Raw genomic sequence first — 13,622 nt, 5'->3', positions numbered from 1 at the left:
TGTGTAGGGTATCTTTTGCACATTTCACTTACTGGTTCCCCTTGGTGTTGAAAATGTTGATGCTGAAAAAGTGCTGAGATGGCTTTTATTTTATAGTTGTGTGATGATTTTATTAAATGACCAGAACATACGAAGATCTTGGTTGCTACAGCTGGAAACCAGAAAGTTTAAAACTTTTTTTTTTCCCCCCCTCTAGATTTTCAACTGAATTCTCACCTATCAACACTGGCAAATATTCACAAGATTTACCACACCCTCAATAGGCTGGTAATGACTTGCCATTTTCTCTCAGCAGAATAGTTAGGGCTTTAGTCCAGCATGTTTCATGATTGAAATCATTAAGTGATTACACTTTTAAAAACTATGTCTGTCTTTTTGTATGAGACACTCTTAGTGTTGAATCCGTTAAGAGATAAGCAGTGTTAGTAAAAGGTGAAAGATTATACTCCGGGGGGGTGGGGGGGTGGGGGGGGGGGTGGGGTGTCAGAGTGGAGTTTGAGCACTGTTCACTGCAACATTGGATTTAGATGTTGTCTCCATAGAAGAAACTTTCCTAGATATATCAAATAATGGTAATCACAATCGTTATCCAGTTTCTTACAGTTCTTGTGGAAAACACATTGAACGAGCAAGCTATCCTCTAAAAACCATGCAAAGAGTGAAACAAGATTTTTTTTTTTTTTTTTTTTAAGACTGTCCCTGCTTGTTTGCTGCGCATTCACATTTGTTTTATTGCAACCATAGCTGGAAATGCCGATATGGCTTCTGTTTGTAAACTGCAAATTTTGTGGAAAAGACACTGCCTAAAAAAGGGGGTAACTCGTTTCCAAGATTTCAGTTGGTTTTTAATCAGTTTTCTTTAGAACACGTATGTGTGTTCATCCTTAAGCAAAGCCATTTCTGTGGTAAATGGTCAATTCAATCTTTCTAATGCTGCATTTATTAATGGAGTTGTTCAATACAACAGTGCAGAATTCCCCATCCAACGGATGGTTATTTCCACTCTTGAAACAGTTTGATATGTTTTTGATAAAAAAATTTTCAAAAATATTTTTCAAATTATTTAAAGATTATCCTTGAACTTTTTAGATAAATGTGAACTGGAAACGCAAAGGCTCTGCGGTCTTAGCTAGATGCTCCTTAAATAATTAATATAAAATAAAGGTTAAGAACATTACTGAACAATGAAGATCACCATCTTGTTTAACTGTATCATTCCTACTCTCTTGCAGAATCTGACAGAGGACGTTGGTCAAGACGATCACCAGACAGGTATTTAATAGGGATGTAGCGGAAATACATTGAAACAATTTAAACATACTTCATCAAAGAAGTGTCTCTAACATCACTGAAAATTGAATTTTAGAAAACTAAAGGAGTTTTAGAAAACAAATGCCAGGATTTTTTAAAGTTTTCTTCAAAATAGATGTTGATGCTTTTAATTTATCCAGTTGTGAAGGACTCGCACAGGTTTCAGCAGTATTTGTCATTTTACTATTTCTTGGTGTAAGTACTTTAGAAGACTTCATGAAAAAATTCTCTCACTCCTTGGACTCAACCCATTAGACTAGCAGAATATCCATGTTCTTACAGTGTTTTGACTCTTGAAAGAGCACTTGTGAGAACAGAGCAGAAGCAAGACCTCTTGTGGCCTGTGACCGAGTTTAAATGCTGTGCTCCAAACAACCCAGTTTTTTTCTGGAGTGGTTTTGCTGCAGGTTGTTCCTCTTTCTTGTGCAGATTTTCAGTCAATGTCTAAGGGCTATTTGTTAGTCCAGATCTGTTTTCTGTTCAATAAAATGTCATCGTTTTTTGAGGCCTTCATCTCAGGTGCCTAGTACTAGCGTGCTGCCATTCTTGGTTCATCAGCATTTGTGCTTTGTGACTTGATATCTTGCAACATTTGTTACCTCCTTTTGTGCTTGTTACTTATGAGCTGGCGTCTTCCTTGATTTCTTTTTCTTCCTTCCTTTCTGTGTTTCAGGCATGATACCTAAGGAGGAAGGAAAATAACTTACTGGCTTCAAGCCCTGATCACTCAGCAGAACTGTTCTTTAAAACTGACCATATCTGTCCTACCATCTGTCTCAAAGTTTTTCTCTATCCTGAGGTGCTGGCTATGTTTGCTGATGTTACCTTGAGCGCTTAAGAAAGTGGAGAGAGCTGTCAGCTCCTCCTGGAGATTACTGGGACACACAAATCTAGCACGCTCTTAGCCTAGAGCAATGAGAAGAGAGGCATAGGACTGCATTGTTTGGGATCGGACAGAGCTCACTTAGGGCTTATGTACCCTCCTCCATACTGTGACAGGTGACGTTGTGTCATAGTTGAAGTATCTTACTCTAGCCACAAAAGGCTTTTATCAAATATTTACCTTCAGTGGTTAGTGATTTGATACTTGAAGTTAGCTGATCATGTAAATGAAAAACCTGTGCAAAAGAGGTTGAGGCAGGTGGTTCAAGACAAGAGGTTTTATTGTCCGTATGTTAGAACTGATGTCCTCTCCCATCTCCTGATGGAGACTTGAAATTTTCCCCTTTGTGATCCAGGTGCTCAAACTAAACAGAGATACATGCTGATTTAATGTATGAAAATACATTCCATAATCTTTGTTTACTTTTGATCACAAAAAGCTGTTGTGAAGCACTGAGGTAGTCCCCTTCTGTCACTAATCAATCAGTAAGACTCGGTATGCCAAAGGTATTTTGAATTTGTCTTATCTCTTGCCTAGGACTTCTATCATATAGGTCAGTGTAAGAAATCAGCCTCAGAGCTCTCATTATCTCTATTGGAAGGTGTTTGAGCATGTTACTGGTTTTGATGAACTGCTTTATACTGACACTCATGGTTATCCTATTGCCTGCATTGTGTTGTTTGAATTAAGCTGTTTCAAAAGCTTAAACATGCCCATTGATGAGTTTGGGCACAGAATCCCAGTAAAGAGTGTAATTTTTTACAATAGTTACAGAAGAACCTTTCAAACCAGGAACAGGTATGAAATGAGATCTGAAAGTAGAGGTTGATACCGGCAGGCTCCTCATCTTCAGATTTTGTTCCAGTATTTCTTATGCTTCTGCCCTTTATGTCTCCTTGTAGAAAAAGGTGAAGCCCTGATGTTTGCGTAACTTCCAGGTGAATTCAGTCAAAATGTGTGCTTGGTTTTCCTCATAGGAGGACAAATACACATGCATGGAGCTATTTTGGCTATTGTGAATATAGTAGAGTGAAGTCTCCAGTGTCCATTTTGTTTGGGATTTGACACTTCTGAAACATCTTACTGGAGAGCCTTATGTGAATCTAAAAAGAATTGCTTTGCAATTGTTGATTTCAATGTGCCTAAATTTTTGGAACTTCTATTTTCCAGTATTGACTGCATAGTAAGACGTGTCAAGACCTATTAATTTTGTTATGCAATTTATAGAACTGCATAGATGCTGTGAATTTGAGATTTATATCCAGAATTCATTTGAAAGTCATGTTAATAACTGTTGCAAAAGATTCTTTGAGTGTTGCCAAACTCATCTAAAGGTGATTTTTTTTAAAATTTTTTTTTTAGTTTTGAGATTTTAATTTTTTTTTCTTTACACTGAGTCTTCTGAAGCAAGCTTTATCCTTATAGATTACTATTCATTTTCTGATACAACTATCCTGGTTAATGTTGTTATATTGTGGGCCCTGCTTTTGGCATGACTTAATAAATGCATATCTAAATTTGGTTGAGAATTCTAAAAGCTATTTAAAAAACCTGAGTATTTCAATTTTAGGTTAATATTTATAATAAGCTTTTAATGCATATTACGTTTATTTCAAAACAGTTGTTTCTGAGCTAACAATAAATGTACTGGACAACTAAATTATTTTAAGTAAATTATATCTTTTCTAAGTATTAGCCAGATTTCTTTTCTGGAACCAGATCTTAAATGTCTAGGAGCTAGAGGGTGGCAGTTTCAAAATTCCTTCAGTGATTTGGGAGCTAAGATGGTGTCGTGGTTTAACTCCAGCCAGCAACTAAGTACCACGCAGCCGCTCACTCACTTCCCCCATCCAGTGGGATGGGGGAGGAACTCGGGGAAAAAAAAGGTAAAACTTCTGGGTTGAGATAAGAACGATTTAATAGAGCAGAAAAGAAGAAATTATAATGATAATGATAACACTAATAAAATGACAACAGGAGTAATAAAAGGATTGGAATGTACAAATGATGCACAGGGCAATAGCTCACCACCCGCCGACCGACACCCCGCCAGTCCCCGAGCAGCGATTCCCTGCCCCCCCCCCCCCCCCCCCTTCCCAGTTCCTAAACTAGATGGGACGTCCCATGGTATGGAATACCCCGTTGGCCAGTTTGGGTCAGGTGCCCTGGTTGTGTCCTGTGCCAACTTCTTGTGCCCTGGCTGGGCATGAGAAGCTGAAAAATCCTTGACTTTAGCCTAAACACTACTGAGCAACAACTGAAAACATCAGTGTGTTATCAACATTCTTCACATGCTGAACTCAAAACATAGCACTGTACCAGCTACTAGGAAGACAGTTAACTCTATCCCAGCTGAAACCAGGACAGATGGACCTCGCTTCAAAATTCCAGTCATCTATAATGATTACAGTCTCATAAAATGTGTTAGCATTCAGTGTGCATATATATCTGAAAAATAAGGTAGGCTGTATATGTGTCATGGGCCTTTGGCTTTTCAGCTGTCTGTAGGGGTAAGAAAAGCAGGCATTCAGATTCTGTAAACAATTCCTTTTTCTTCTGGTATGTATATGCATTAACTTGGAAAACTTTCTCTAGAATTTGAAATAATAGTTGGTTTTATGTCATAACTACAAATCTAGCAACATGTTAATAGCTTAAAGTCATGATTTGGTTGTTAAATTGTGACTTATTTACCTATCCAGACTAAAATATCTTCAAAAATAAAAGTACACTTCCTGTTGTCACCTAGCTTGTTTAAAAGAACGAGGTAATGTCTTCAACAAAAACAAGGCTTCATTGCTGTTCTTGAAGCTGGGGGGGGGGGGGGGGAATTGCTTTTGCCTCCTTCATTTTTTTTTGTTGTTGTTGTTTTAGAGAAGAAAACCCTCTTGAGTCCAAAGCACTTCTGTAGTGTAGAATTCAAGATAGAGAAGATGATTTTTCCTTTTACAACAAGATTGCAAACTATTTGATGTTTTGATGAGTATCTTAGTTTTCTCATCTTGTATCTGAAAAATTATGATTGTTAACTGTGCTTGTGGTGGTCTTGTTGCATCATTAAGCAAGCAGCTATATCTTTCCAATTGCTTCAGCTTTCACAGTTTCTAATTATTTTTCCTTTGAAACATCCCTCTACCTAAGCATCAGAAGAGCAGGATTATTCACAGGCATTATCTAGAGAGAAGGTGAAAATTACATGTCTGTAAATCACTTCTGTAGGGACACAGCTTGTAGAATTCTTATTTATTGACCTCTGTTTTTCTTTTTTGTTTGTTCCGGTTTTGTTCCTATTCTAGGAGTGTCCCTCTCTTGTGGTGATTATCTTGCATATTGTTTTAAATTTCTTAGGGTGGATTTTAGCTCTTGAGTTGATATTTTCCTTTGGTAGCTTTGTCTCCTGCAAATTTGGAAGTACTGAATAGAATGTTTGGCAAACAACATTTATACTCGGCAGGCTTTTGGCTGATGGTGGCCTATTCAGCAGCCATTTGGAGGCTCTACCTTGCAAATGCTAGCTTCAAGTGTCAAAAAAACAGTGAGAACTAGGAAGGTTCTGCCAATCTTGAGTTGAGACCCAGGAGTAAGAAACTTTGAAGATAATCACATCAGAGAAGCTGCACTCGGTAAGTAAAGTTCCTGTTAAACTTTGCATGAAGTCAGAGGGAGCTGCATGTTCGTTTGCAGATGATCAGACCTTTGAGAAGTGAAATTAGTAGTGAAAGGCTAGACCTAGAAATTACATTTAGAATTAGAAAGCTCTGTGTAGGAAAGGTTAATATTGATGCTACTTGGTGAGCTATACTGTAAAATAAGAAATTGCAAGAATTTAAGCAAAAAAACCGCCCAAACTCTGATAGGTTTTAGGTTTAGATGGAAATAAAAGATAGAAATATTCTGTTGGTTTAACTTTCAGAATTTGTTACAGAGAAATTATAACTGCCCTTCAAATTCAGTGTACTGAGTCCATTAACAAAAGGAAATACTTTTAAAGTAATGTTCCTATACTGTGTTTAGAGATTATTCAACAGTTAAAACATAGTGAAGGCTTGGTCCAGGCCTCAGTTATTAAGATGTTAAATCTCTGAAAGCATGTGCAATATGTTTGTCCAGCTGGTGTCTCTGTGTGTTTGTACATGAAGGCGGTATATGTGTGCATTTAATAGCCACTTAACAATTTCTGAGCTATCTCTTTTCTTCTGTTTTCTGTCAGTTTGAGAGCTGCAACTAGATACATTCAAACCAAGAAAGGGTACAAGTTTTGCGTATAAGTTATTGGAGAAATTGGGTTATGGTGAATTCTATTATAACTTTAAGCCTTTAAAACAAGTTCAGCGATCTTCCTAAAAATGTCCTAGCATTTAATGAGGAAAAGACTTAAAAGCAGGAATTCTTGGGTTAAATTCTTTGGTTTGTATGGGGTTGCAGATCTGACAAAATTATTTTCCTGTTCTATAACTGTTTTATTTTTACTTTATTTTATTTTCATCTTTTGCTATGATTCTCTTTTCACAGAGGCCTTGCATATTTATTTTCCCAATCAAATAACCAGTAAACTGGACAAACCCTGGTGGGGGGAGGGTGGGTTGGTGGGTTTTCTTTCATTTTACCAGCATCCAATGCCTGTGGCCATCATAAATAGATTGATTTTTATTTTTTTTTAATTAGAAAGGCATTTAAAAATAATCAAATTGCTCTCAAAGGAATGAGATAGCTACAGGTTGTACTCAAGTACATACATATTTTCCAAAACAAGGTGTTAATTAGGATACGTTTTCATTTGTTAAGTTTAGCGTGTGTCTGAGTCTGCTGGCTGTCTCTAGCCATCTGTGAAGTTCTGCTGTCATCTTAAGTGTTTTTAGTTTGTGTAGGTTTTAAAAAAATGCTGGCAGAGTCTTTAGAAATTTGATCTAAAAAAGCCATAAATCATCACACTTCCAATAACTTACCCAAATACAATTTTGCAGTATCATTAATTTGCAGGATGGAACAAATAACATTGAGCAGGTCAGGTTCCTTAGTTTCTTTAATCTGGTTAGTTAAGTGCATCGGGCATACTGTGAGTTTTTGATGGTCTCTGGCTTACCTGTTTCAAATATATCTGATATTGGTGAGAAGGTAAATAACATTATTGTTAATTTCCTTTTGTAACATATTCTGGACAGTGCTTCTAGAAGTATATTCTTCTGACACAACCATTATTTTTCTTTCATGTGATAGTAGTTTATGGAGTATAATGCTTGAAGTTTTTTGATAACTAGTTAAATTATAATTTGAATTTACAATACTCTTAAAACTTTCTTTCTAAAAGATAGTGTGGGTATGGCCATACTTTCCTGGGAGGATACCGGCATGGGGGAGCTTCAGGGTAAAAAAAAAACAAAACAAAACCAAAAAACCCACAGAATATATAGGAAGGATTTTTGAACTGTAAAGAGTATTTCTTGAACTAGGGAGATAATTTTCTTCTTAATAGAAATTAATATAAAGGTAAGACCAAAGAAGGCATACTAAGTGCAAAAGCTTTTTTAGTTGAAACCAAATTAGTTCACCTTGATGTAAAAACTGGTTTGAACATCTTGCCTAATACTAGAATAATCCATAGTTTCATATGCATAATAGTTTCAGTGCATGTTTAAAATAAAGTACATGTAGCAAAGCCTGTGAGGCTGTAAGGTTCCTTACATGTGTTTCTCCTATAACAGGAGAGAGACTTTCAAAGATACGAAGAATAGGTAAGCAAATGATTGCTGTTAGTATTTGTTGGGAATTGGGCCTCTATGATTTCAGTCTGCTCCCTTGGTGTCAAAAAGTAGAAGTTTCATTGCTTGCTTCTGTGCTGTGATTTAAAATAAAAGATTTTGTGGGCATCAAGAAGGTAGCTTAGGCATGCTGGAGTTCTTCGTATTTTCTTGCAAGTTTCCTTGGCATCGCTTTGCGGCTGGATTTTTGTACCTCACCTCTCTCTTCCTTTCCTTTTAAATTTCTCTGCATAACACTTAGAGCTTTGATAGCTCTTTGAGCTGCTCTTACACACACCTTTCTCAGGTGTCAATGTGGTCTTCAGTGTATGAAAGTAGGACAAAATTTTGCCTGGAGTGTTAGCCTACTGTTTTCATGAGACAGCAAAGGCAATTTAACGACTTGCTGTGGTCAAAAGGGCTGGTCCTGTGCTCTTTCTTGTGCTAATATACAGAAAGTTGTTATTCTTTTTTGCTTGGGTTAATTATCTACAGGTTTGGTGAGCTGGAATGGCACACTGAAGAGTCACCAGAGACATAGGAGTATGTAGTTGAGAGAAGGGAAGGGAAAGACTGCCACTTGATTTGCATCAGTGTCTTGAATTGGCTGTTTCCTACTTGGGGACCTTCATTCTTTGAGAACTGTCCAGTTCAAATGATACAGCCAGCCACTTTTTTTTTTCCCCTAGTGGTTGCTGAATGTCTCTTCCCCACCCAAGTGCCCCCCCCCTCCCCTCCCCCCCCAAAAAAAGAAAGAAAAGAAACAAAAAAAACCCCAAACCAAAGAACAAACAAACAAAATCTTTCCTACCCCTTGCTCTCTGTATCACAAAAAACTTGGGGCTTAAAAATAAAAAGGTTCTGTTTTTTAGAGGTAGGTGCTCTAGTTTTTGAGTCACGTCTGTATTTCCTACAGTAACAAATGACTCTTAGAAGTTCTGATTTGAATAAATGACTAAAAATAAAGATGCCTTTTTGAGGACTTAAAATACTTAGGGTAGTCTCAGTTCTTGCCTTTTGTTAGACCGAAGTAGCACTAGAACTGCTGTACATTTTGGTATAGTACTTTTGGCCTTAACTGAAATCTGGTCATAGAACACCATGTAAAAGTGAGATGGATTTTGCTATTGAAAGGAGACATTTCTTTTGTAATCTTTAAATCCACTAACCTCCTCCCTTCCCTTCCCTTTGTAATATGCCTATTAGTGGACACAGTTTAACTGGTCTGCAACAGTTTCATTTCTTGTACTGGTGTTTTTAATTCCCTCTGTAGGAAGTCTTCGGTCTTGCAGTTCATCAGACTGCTTTAGTAAAGTGATGCCTCCAAGGAAAAAGAGGAGACCTGCAGCAGGAGATGATTTATCTGCTAAGAAAAGTAGACATGATGGGTATGTCATCTTACCATGAGCTAAGACTGATGGAATATCTAAAGTTCAACAGCTGATATTATTATGTTTTTAAATACTAATGGAAATGGTGTTCAAATTTGCTTGGTTTCTTGATGTGGAACCATAGCCTGTGATCAAACGGTGGGATATTAATAAGCACATCTAGGTTCAGTTTCCATCTCGCCTTTTTGGAGTTGTACAAGAAGCTTGTAGGGAACTTCTTGCTCTATTTTGCCAGCTGTCAAAATAGACATACTTGTTTGTTCAAAAACAACTTCTAAGAGATGCAATGATATCTTCCTCTATACATGCATAAGATCTGTATTGGGCATTCTCAATCTACAGCCTGTCAGAAAAGTGGCTCTAGTTGTAGCCCACTCGGCTCTTACCTGAAGTCCTGATAGTCTCTCCCTGTCATGTAGTGATTTGATGCTGATCATGTAAGGGAAAGGTGAAGATTGCCCAGGCAAGGTGATAGCCGGTGGTGGAGTGGTGGTTGAGGTGGTGCTGCTCAGCTTCCCTCTGGGCAACAGAAGCATAAGTGGGTTATAGCTGCGGGCACGAGCAGTGTATTCTTTTGGCATAGGTGTTGCATAGCTGAGACTTCTGCAAGTGTTGGATTTTCAGTATGTGTATGTTCAGTCAGCCTCAGTCATTCAGAAACCATTAAATGTGCTTCTTTTGTGCAAGATAGTCACTATTTATGTGCAGTGACTTCAGAACTTGTGGGAGTACAGGACTGTACACTCCTGCGTGATCAGTGCAGGACTGTCCTGACGTTGAAAAGTGACGTATACAGCCAGAAAGTTTGGTTGCCACTGCGTCAGTCAGTAGAATTTGAGCTCTATTACATTCATGTATTACCGGTGACTCAGAAAACACATGCTTCCATAACAAGTATCTTTAGGAAGGTAAAAAGATGCATTTCTCTCCTAACTGTCAGCCTGAAATCAGGCTGGGTGCTTTCCTTTTTATTCTCTAGCATGAGTCAGAAAAATGCTGGTAGCCAAATTAAGCCCCTGGTTATGCCTCTCTAACTCCATTGTGTTTAATAGGGTTGCACAACTGTAGCTGCACTGGAATTTATTAAATGATCTGTTGATGCAGAAGAAAGAAGGAAGATTTCAACTCTCCCTTTCATTGCTTTGCATACATAACACTATAAAGAACAAAAAAGCAGTACATGTTCCTAATATATTTTTGTACTGCTTTTCAGAAATAATAAAATATAAAAGCTAAATAGTTGATAGAGGACATTACAGCTTATTCAGAGATATGCATACAATATGGAAGTGAAACGAGGACAGAAAGTTTCTAGAAACGAAGTAGAGTGGTTCACGAAATTTAACTCCACTTTCCTTTGCCAAGACACTGAAGGTAAAACAAAACAACCCAAACCCCCTAGAAAGTAAGGTTGTCTGCAAGTAAGAGATACTGATTTATGTAATTCAAGAAATTTATGAGAAACTGATTTCTTACTCTATCAGTAGTGTGTGTATATATATAATAACAACAACATAATAATCATTAGGAGCTTTTTGAAAGCACACTTTGAAGTTTTTTTTATTATTATTTATATCTGCCTTTCAGTTTATAACTAATGGATCTAGTTGTCATTCTACTGCTATGTAAGGCTTTATTAAAAGGAAGACCTCAGCCTGCTTTCAGAAGAGGAGGTGAAACCAGATCTGCCAGTCATGGGCCACAGGGGAATATCCTTCTCTGATGTGGTTCCAATTTTTATCTGTCTTCCTTCTAAAGGTTTTTGGGCTTTCTCTGCTTCCCAGTGTATAAGTTTCTTTTGTTTTGGTCTTCAAGAAAACAGTTTTTATGTCAGCATGGCTGGCAATATGAAATCATTTGCTGAACATTCAGTGTAGTCTTGGAGCTTTATTTTCTTTCAAAGAAGGATTTCTTCAGATTTGGCTTATGCCCCTGTAACCTTCTGTGAACAAGTTATACAAAGAGTAAACTGTCTGCTACTTCCATGGTTGTTTGTCAGGCAGAGCTCATGCCTGTCATGTTTGGTCTTTGGAGGTCAGACATTTCAGTTTGTCAAGCAGAAATCAATCTGAAATCAGGAACCTTTACAGCAGTGTGCTGTAGCAGACCTAGTTATTTGCAAAGCTGTTTACTCTTACATAGTATGCCCAGAATGCTGTGCATAATAAAAACAGTATGGATAGTGCAATGCCACTTTATGGAATAAGGGGCTTCTAAGCCCAGTTCTTCATCATTGTTTCTGTTTTAGAGGCAGACTTCCTAGAAGCTGCATACTAGTAACTCAGGATAAGCCTTCAAGGGATATTAGCCTGTATGGATTCTGTGTTAAGCAAAAATGGTAGTCTGTGTCTATTCTTGAATGTCTGCTTGCAATGAAAAAATACAATGTGTGCTCTCCAGAAGAGACTGCATTTCCTAACAGAGATGATTTGTCACTTCAAATGCTTATGGAATGATGTAAGTTTTTTTGTTTCTCAGTTACAGGGGCAAACTTATAGGGGCAACATTAGCAAATAAATCCAGTAATTGTGAGTCTCCTGTTTGCTTTCAGTGCAAAAATGATAGGTAGTCTGAAGATTATCAAAGGAGTGTCATCATTAGTGGTGTTATCACACCTGAGACCAAATATTGATGATTCCTCCTGGTTTGTTCCTACAAAGGAGATTTATTTTTTTAATCCTTACATGGATAGTTTTGTTGAGCAATATTTTCAGTCTTCACTATTTGTGGTGTGTTCCAATAATCTCTTCAACTATGATAGTAATATTTTTGAGAGATGTATTCTTTCCAGAAAGTTTATTTCATCAGGGCTCTGTGCTGAAATAGAAGATGATTTCTAAAGGCTCTTAAACTCATAAACTTAAATACATCTGATACCAGGGAGCTTGTAATAGCCTTCACCCTCAGTTCCAGGCTGTTAGGGATGTAGCCTCATCTTGGAAGGATTAGTGGAATAATGACACTGGCTATTGAAGAAAAAAAGTTATAGGAACAAATCTAGTTGTTAGTGAAGTTGTTTGGAAATGCTGATCTCATGCATAGACTGATTATAGAAAACAAAGATTCCAAACATGTTCTTTAGCATCCCACCCTTATATAATAAGAGCTTGAATTCTGTTAATTAACGTTCATAACGTCACCTTGAACCATGAGTGCAGTGTTTCAGTGGGAGGGAATTTTTATACTGGCTGATGTGTAATGAAAAGAACTTGGTGTATTCATTTCTGGATCACAGTAAGATTTATCTTATCTTAAAGAATAGCTATTGGAAGTAAACAGTTTAGCATACACTTGCCAGAACATAATGACTTGAAGAGTTGGTTTGTATTTTCCTCTCACTATCACAGTCTTGACTGTATTGTACTTAAAAGTCTTATGGTATATGGTATTCTCAAACTGGAGTTAAAAATATGTTTTCTGTACATTGCTCTTCCATCACTGTCTTAAGGCTCTTAGGAAAGGTAAATCAGTAAATCAAGTTTCATGTAAAGATACTTGCTAGGTAAGAATATAGTCTGCACTGTGCAATATCTGATGCTGTGTATCTGTTACACAGTCTCTAGCCAAATACTGGCTTTTTCTGTAGGGGAAAATGAGCTGTATAACCTAATGTCTTCTCTTCTTTCTGATAGTCTCATTTAAAAAAATAATTCTACTCCTTATTCCAGAATCAGGCTGAGAACAAAAATCTTACAGTAATGGATATTTGGACCTTAGAAGGATGAAAACTAGGAATATTTATCTGCTTCCCTGAAAATTATGTTTTCAAGCAATTAGATCTAGAGTCTAATTTATTCTGGATGTGTGTATGGACCACATAAGGGCCTGTTAACATGAAAAATAGGGTTTCTTTATTGAGTAATAAGTTCCATCCTCTGTGGTAGAAAAACATAAGTTTTGAAAACAAAGTCAACACACTATTATTAACATGGGAAAGTAAAATGGGATTGTACTAACCTTGTGTTAGTACAGAACCTTTAGTGTTGAGAGGGTTTTTTTGTTTTGTTGTCGTTTACCAACTGGTTTGGTCCTGCCCCATGCAAACAGCCTGTGCTACCAACTGTCAGAGATGTCTAGACCTTATTCCTTGAAGAAGAGGTTTTCAAGTACGCACAGGTGTAATTTTCCCTTTTTATACACCTTTTCAGTGAACTTCACTTAATAGTTCTGAAGAAACTTAAACTGGACATGTGACTATCAGCATGTATGCTGTTATACATACTGCTCCTTAAGTGAGCCTGATGAAGTTCAAAACATTAATTTAAAAGTTTAAAGATGATTGTAAGCCTTTAAATAGGG

General features: G+C 37.2%; 1 protein-coding gene across 9 annotated transcripts in view; it reads left to right on the top strand.

Annotated features, from left to right (window-relative positions):
• The window catches only part of DCUN1D4 (defective in cullin neddylation 1 domain containing 4), a 45,518-nt gene that overhangs the window by 9,738 nt on the left and 22,158 nt on the right, over positions 1-13,622 (top strand). For 3 of the 9 annotated variants that reach the window (XM_049831117.1, XM_049831133.1, XM_049831124.1), the window contains exons 2-4: positions 197-267; positions 1,233-1,272; positions 9,206-9,320. In XM_049831117.1, the coding sequence (XP_049687074.1) occupies positions 197-267; positions 1,233-1,272; positions 9,206-9,320 (226 nt within the window). Of the gene's footprint in view, positions 1-196; positions 268-1,232; positions 1,273-5,648; positions 5,818-7,896; positions 7,927-9,205; positions 9,321-13,622 lie in introns of all 9 variants that reach the window. The other 6 variants (XM_049831140.1, XM_049831107.1, XM_049831150.1 and 3 more) reach the window with 6 other exon arrangements.

The sequence above is a fragment of the Accipiter gentilis genome, chromosome 3 (genome assembly GCF_929443795.1).
Source record: "Accipiter gentilis chromosome 3, bAccGen1.1, whole genome shotgun sequence".
NCBI classification, from domain to species: domain Eukaryota; kingdom Metazoa; phylum Chordata; class Aves; order Accipitriformes; family Accipitridae; genus Astur; species Astur gentilis.
Note: the sequence above shows the minus strand (reverse complement) of the source record. Positions and strands in the feature narration are given on the sequence as shown.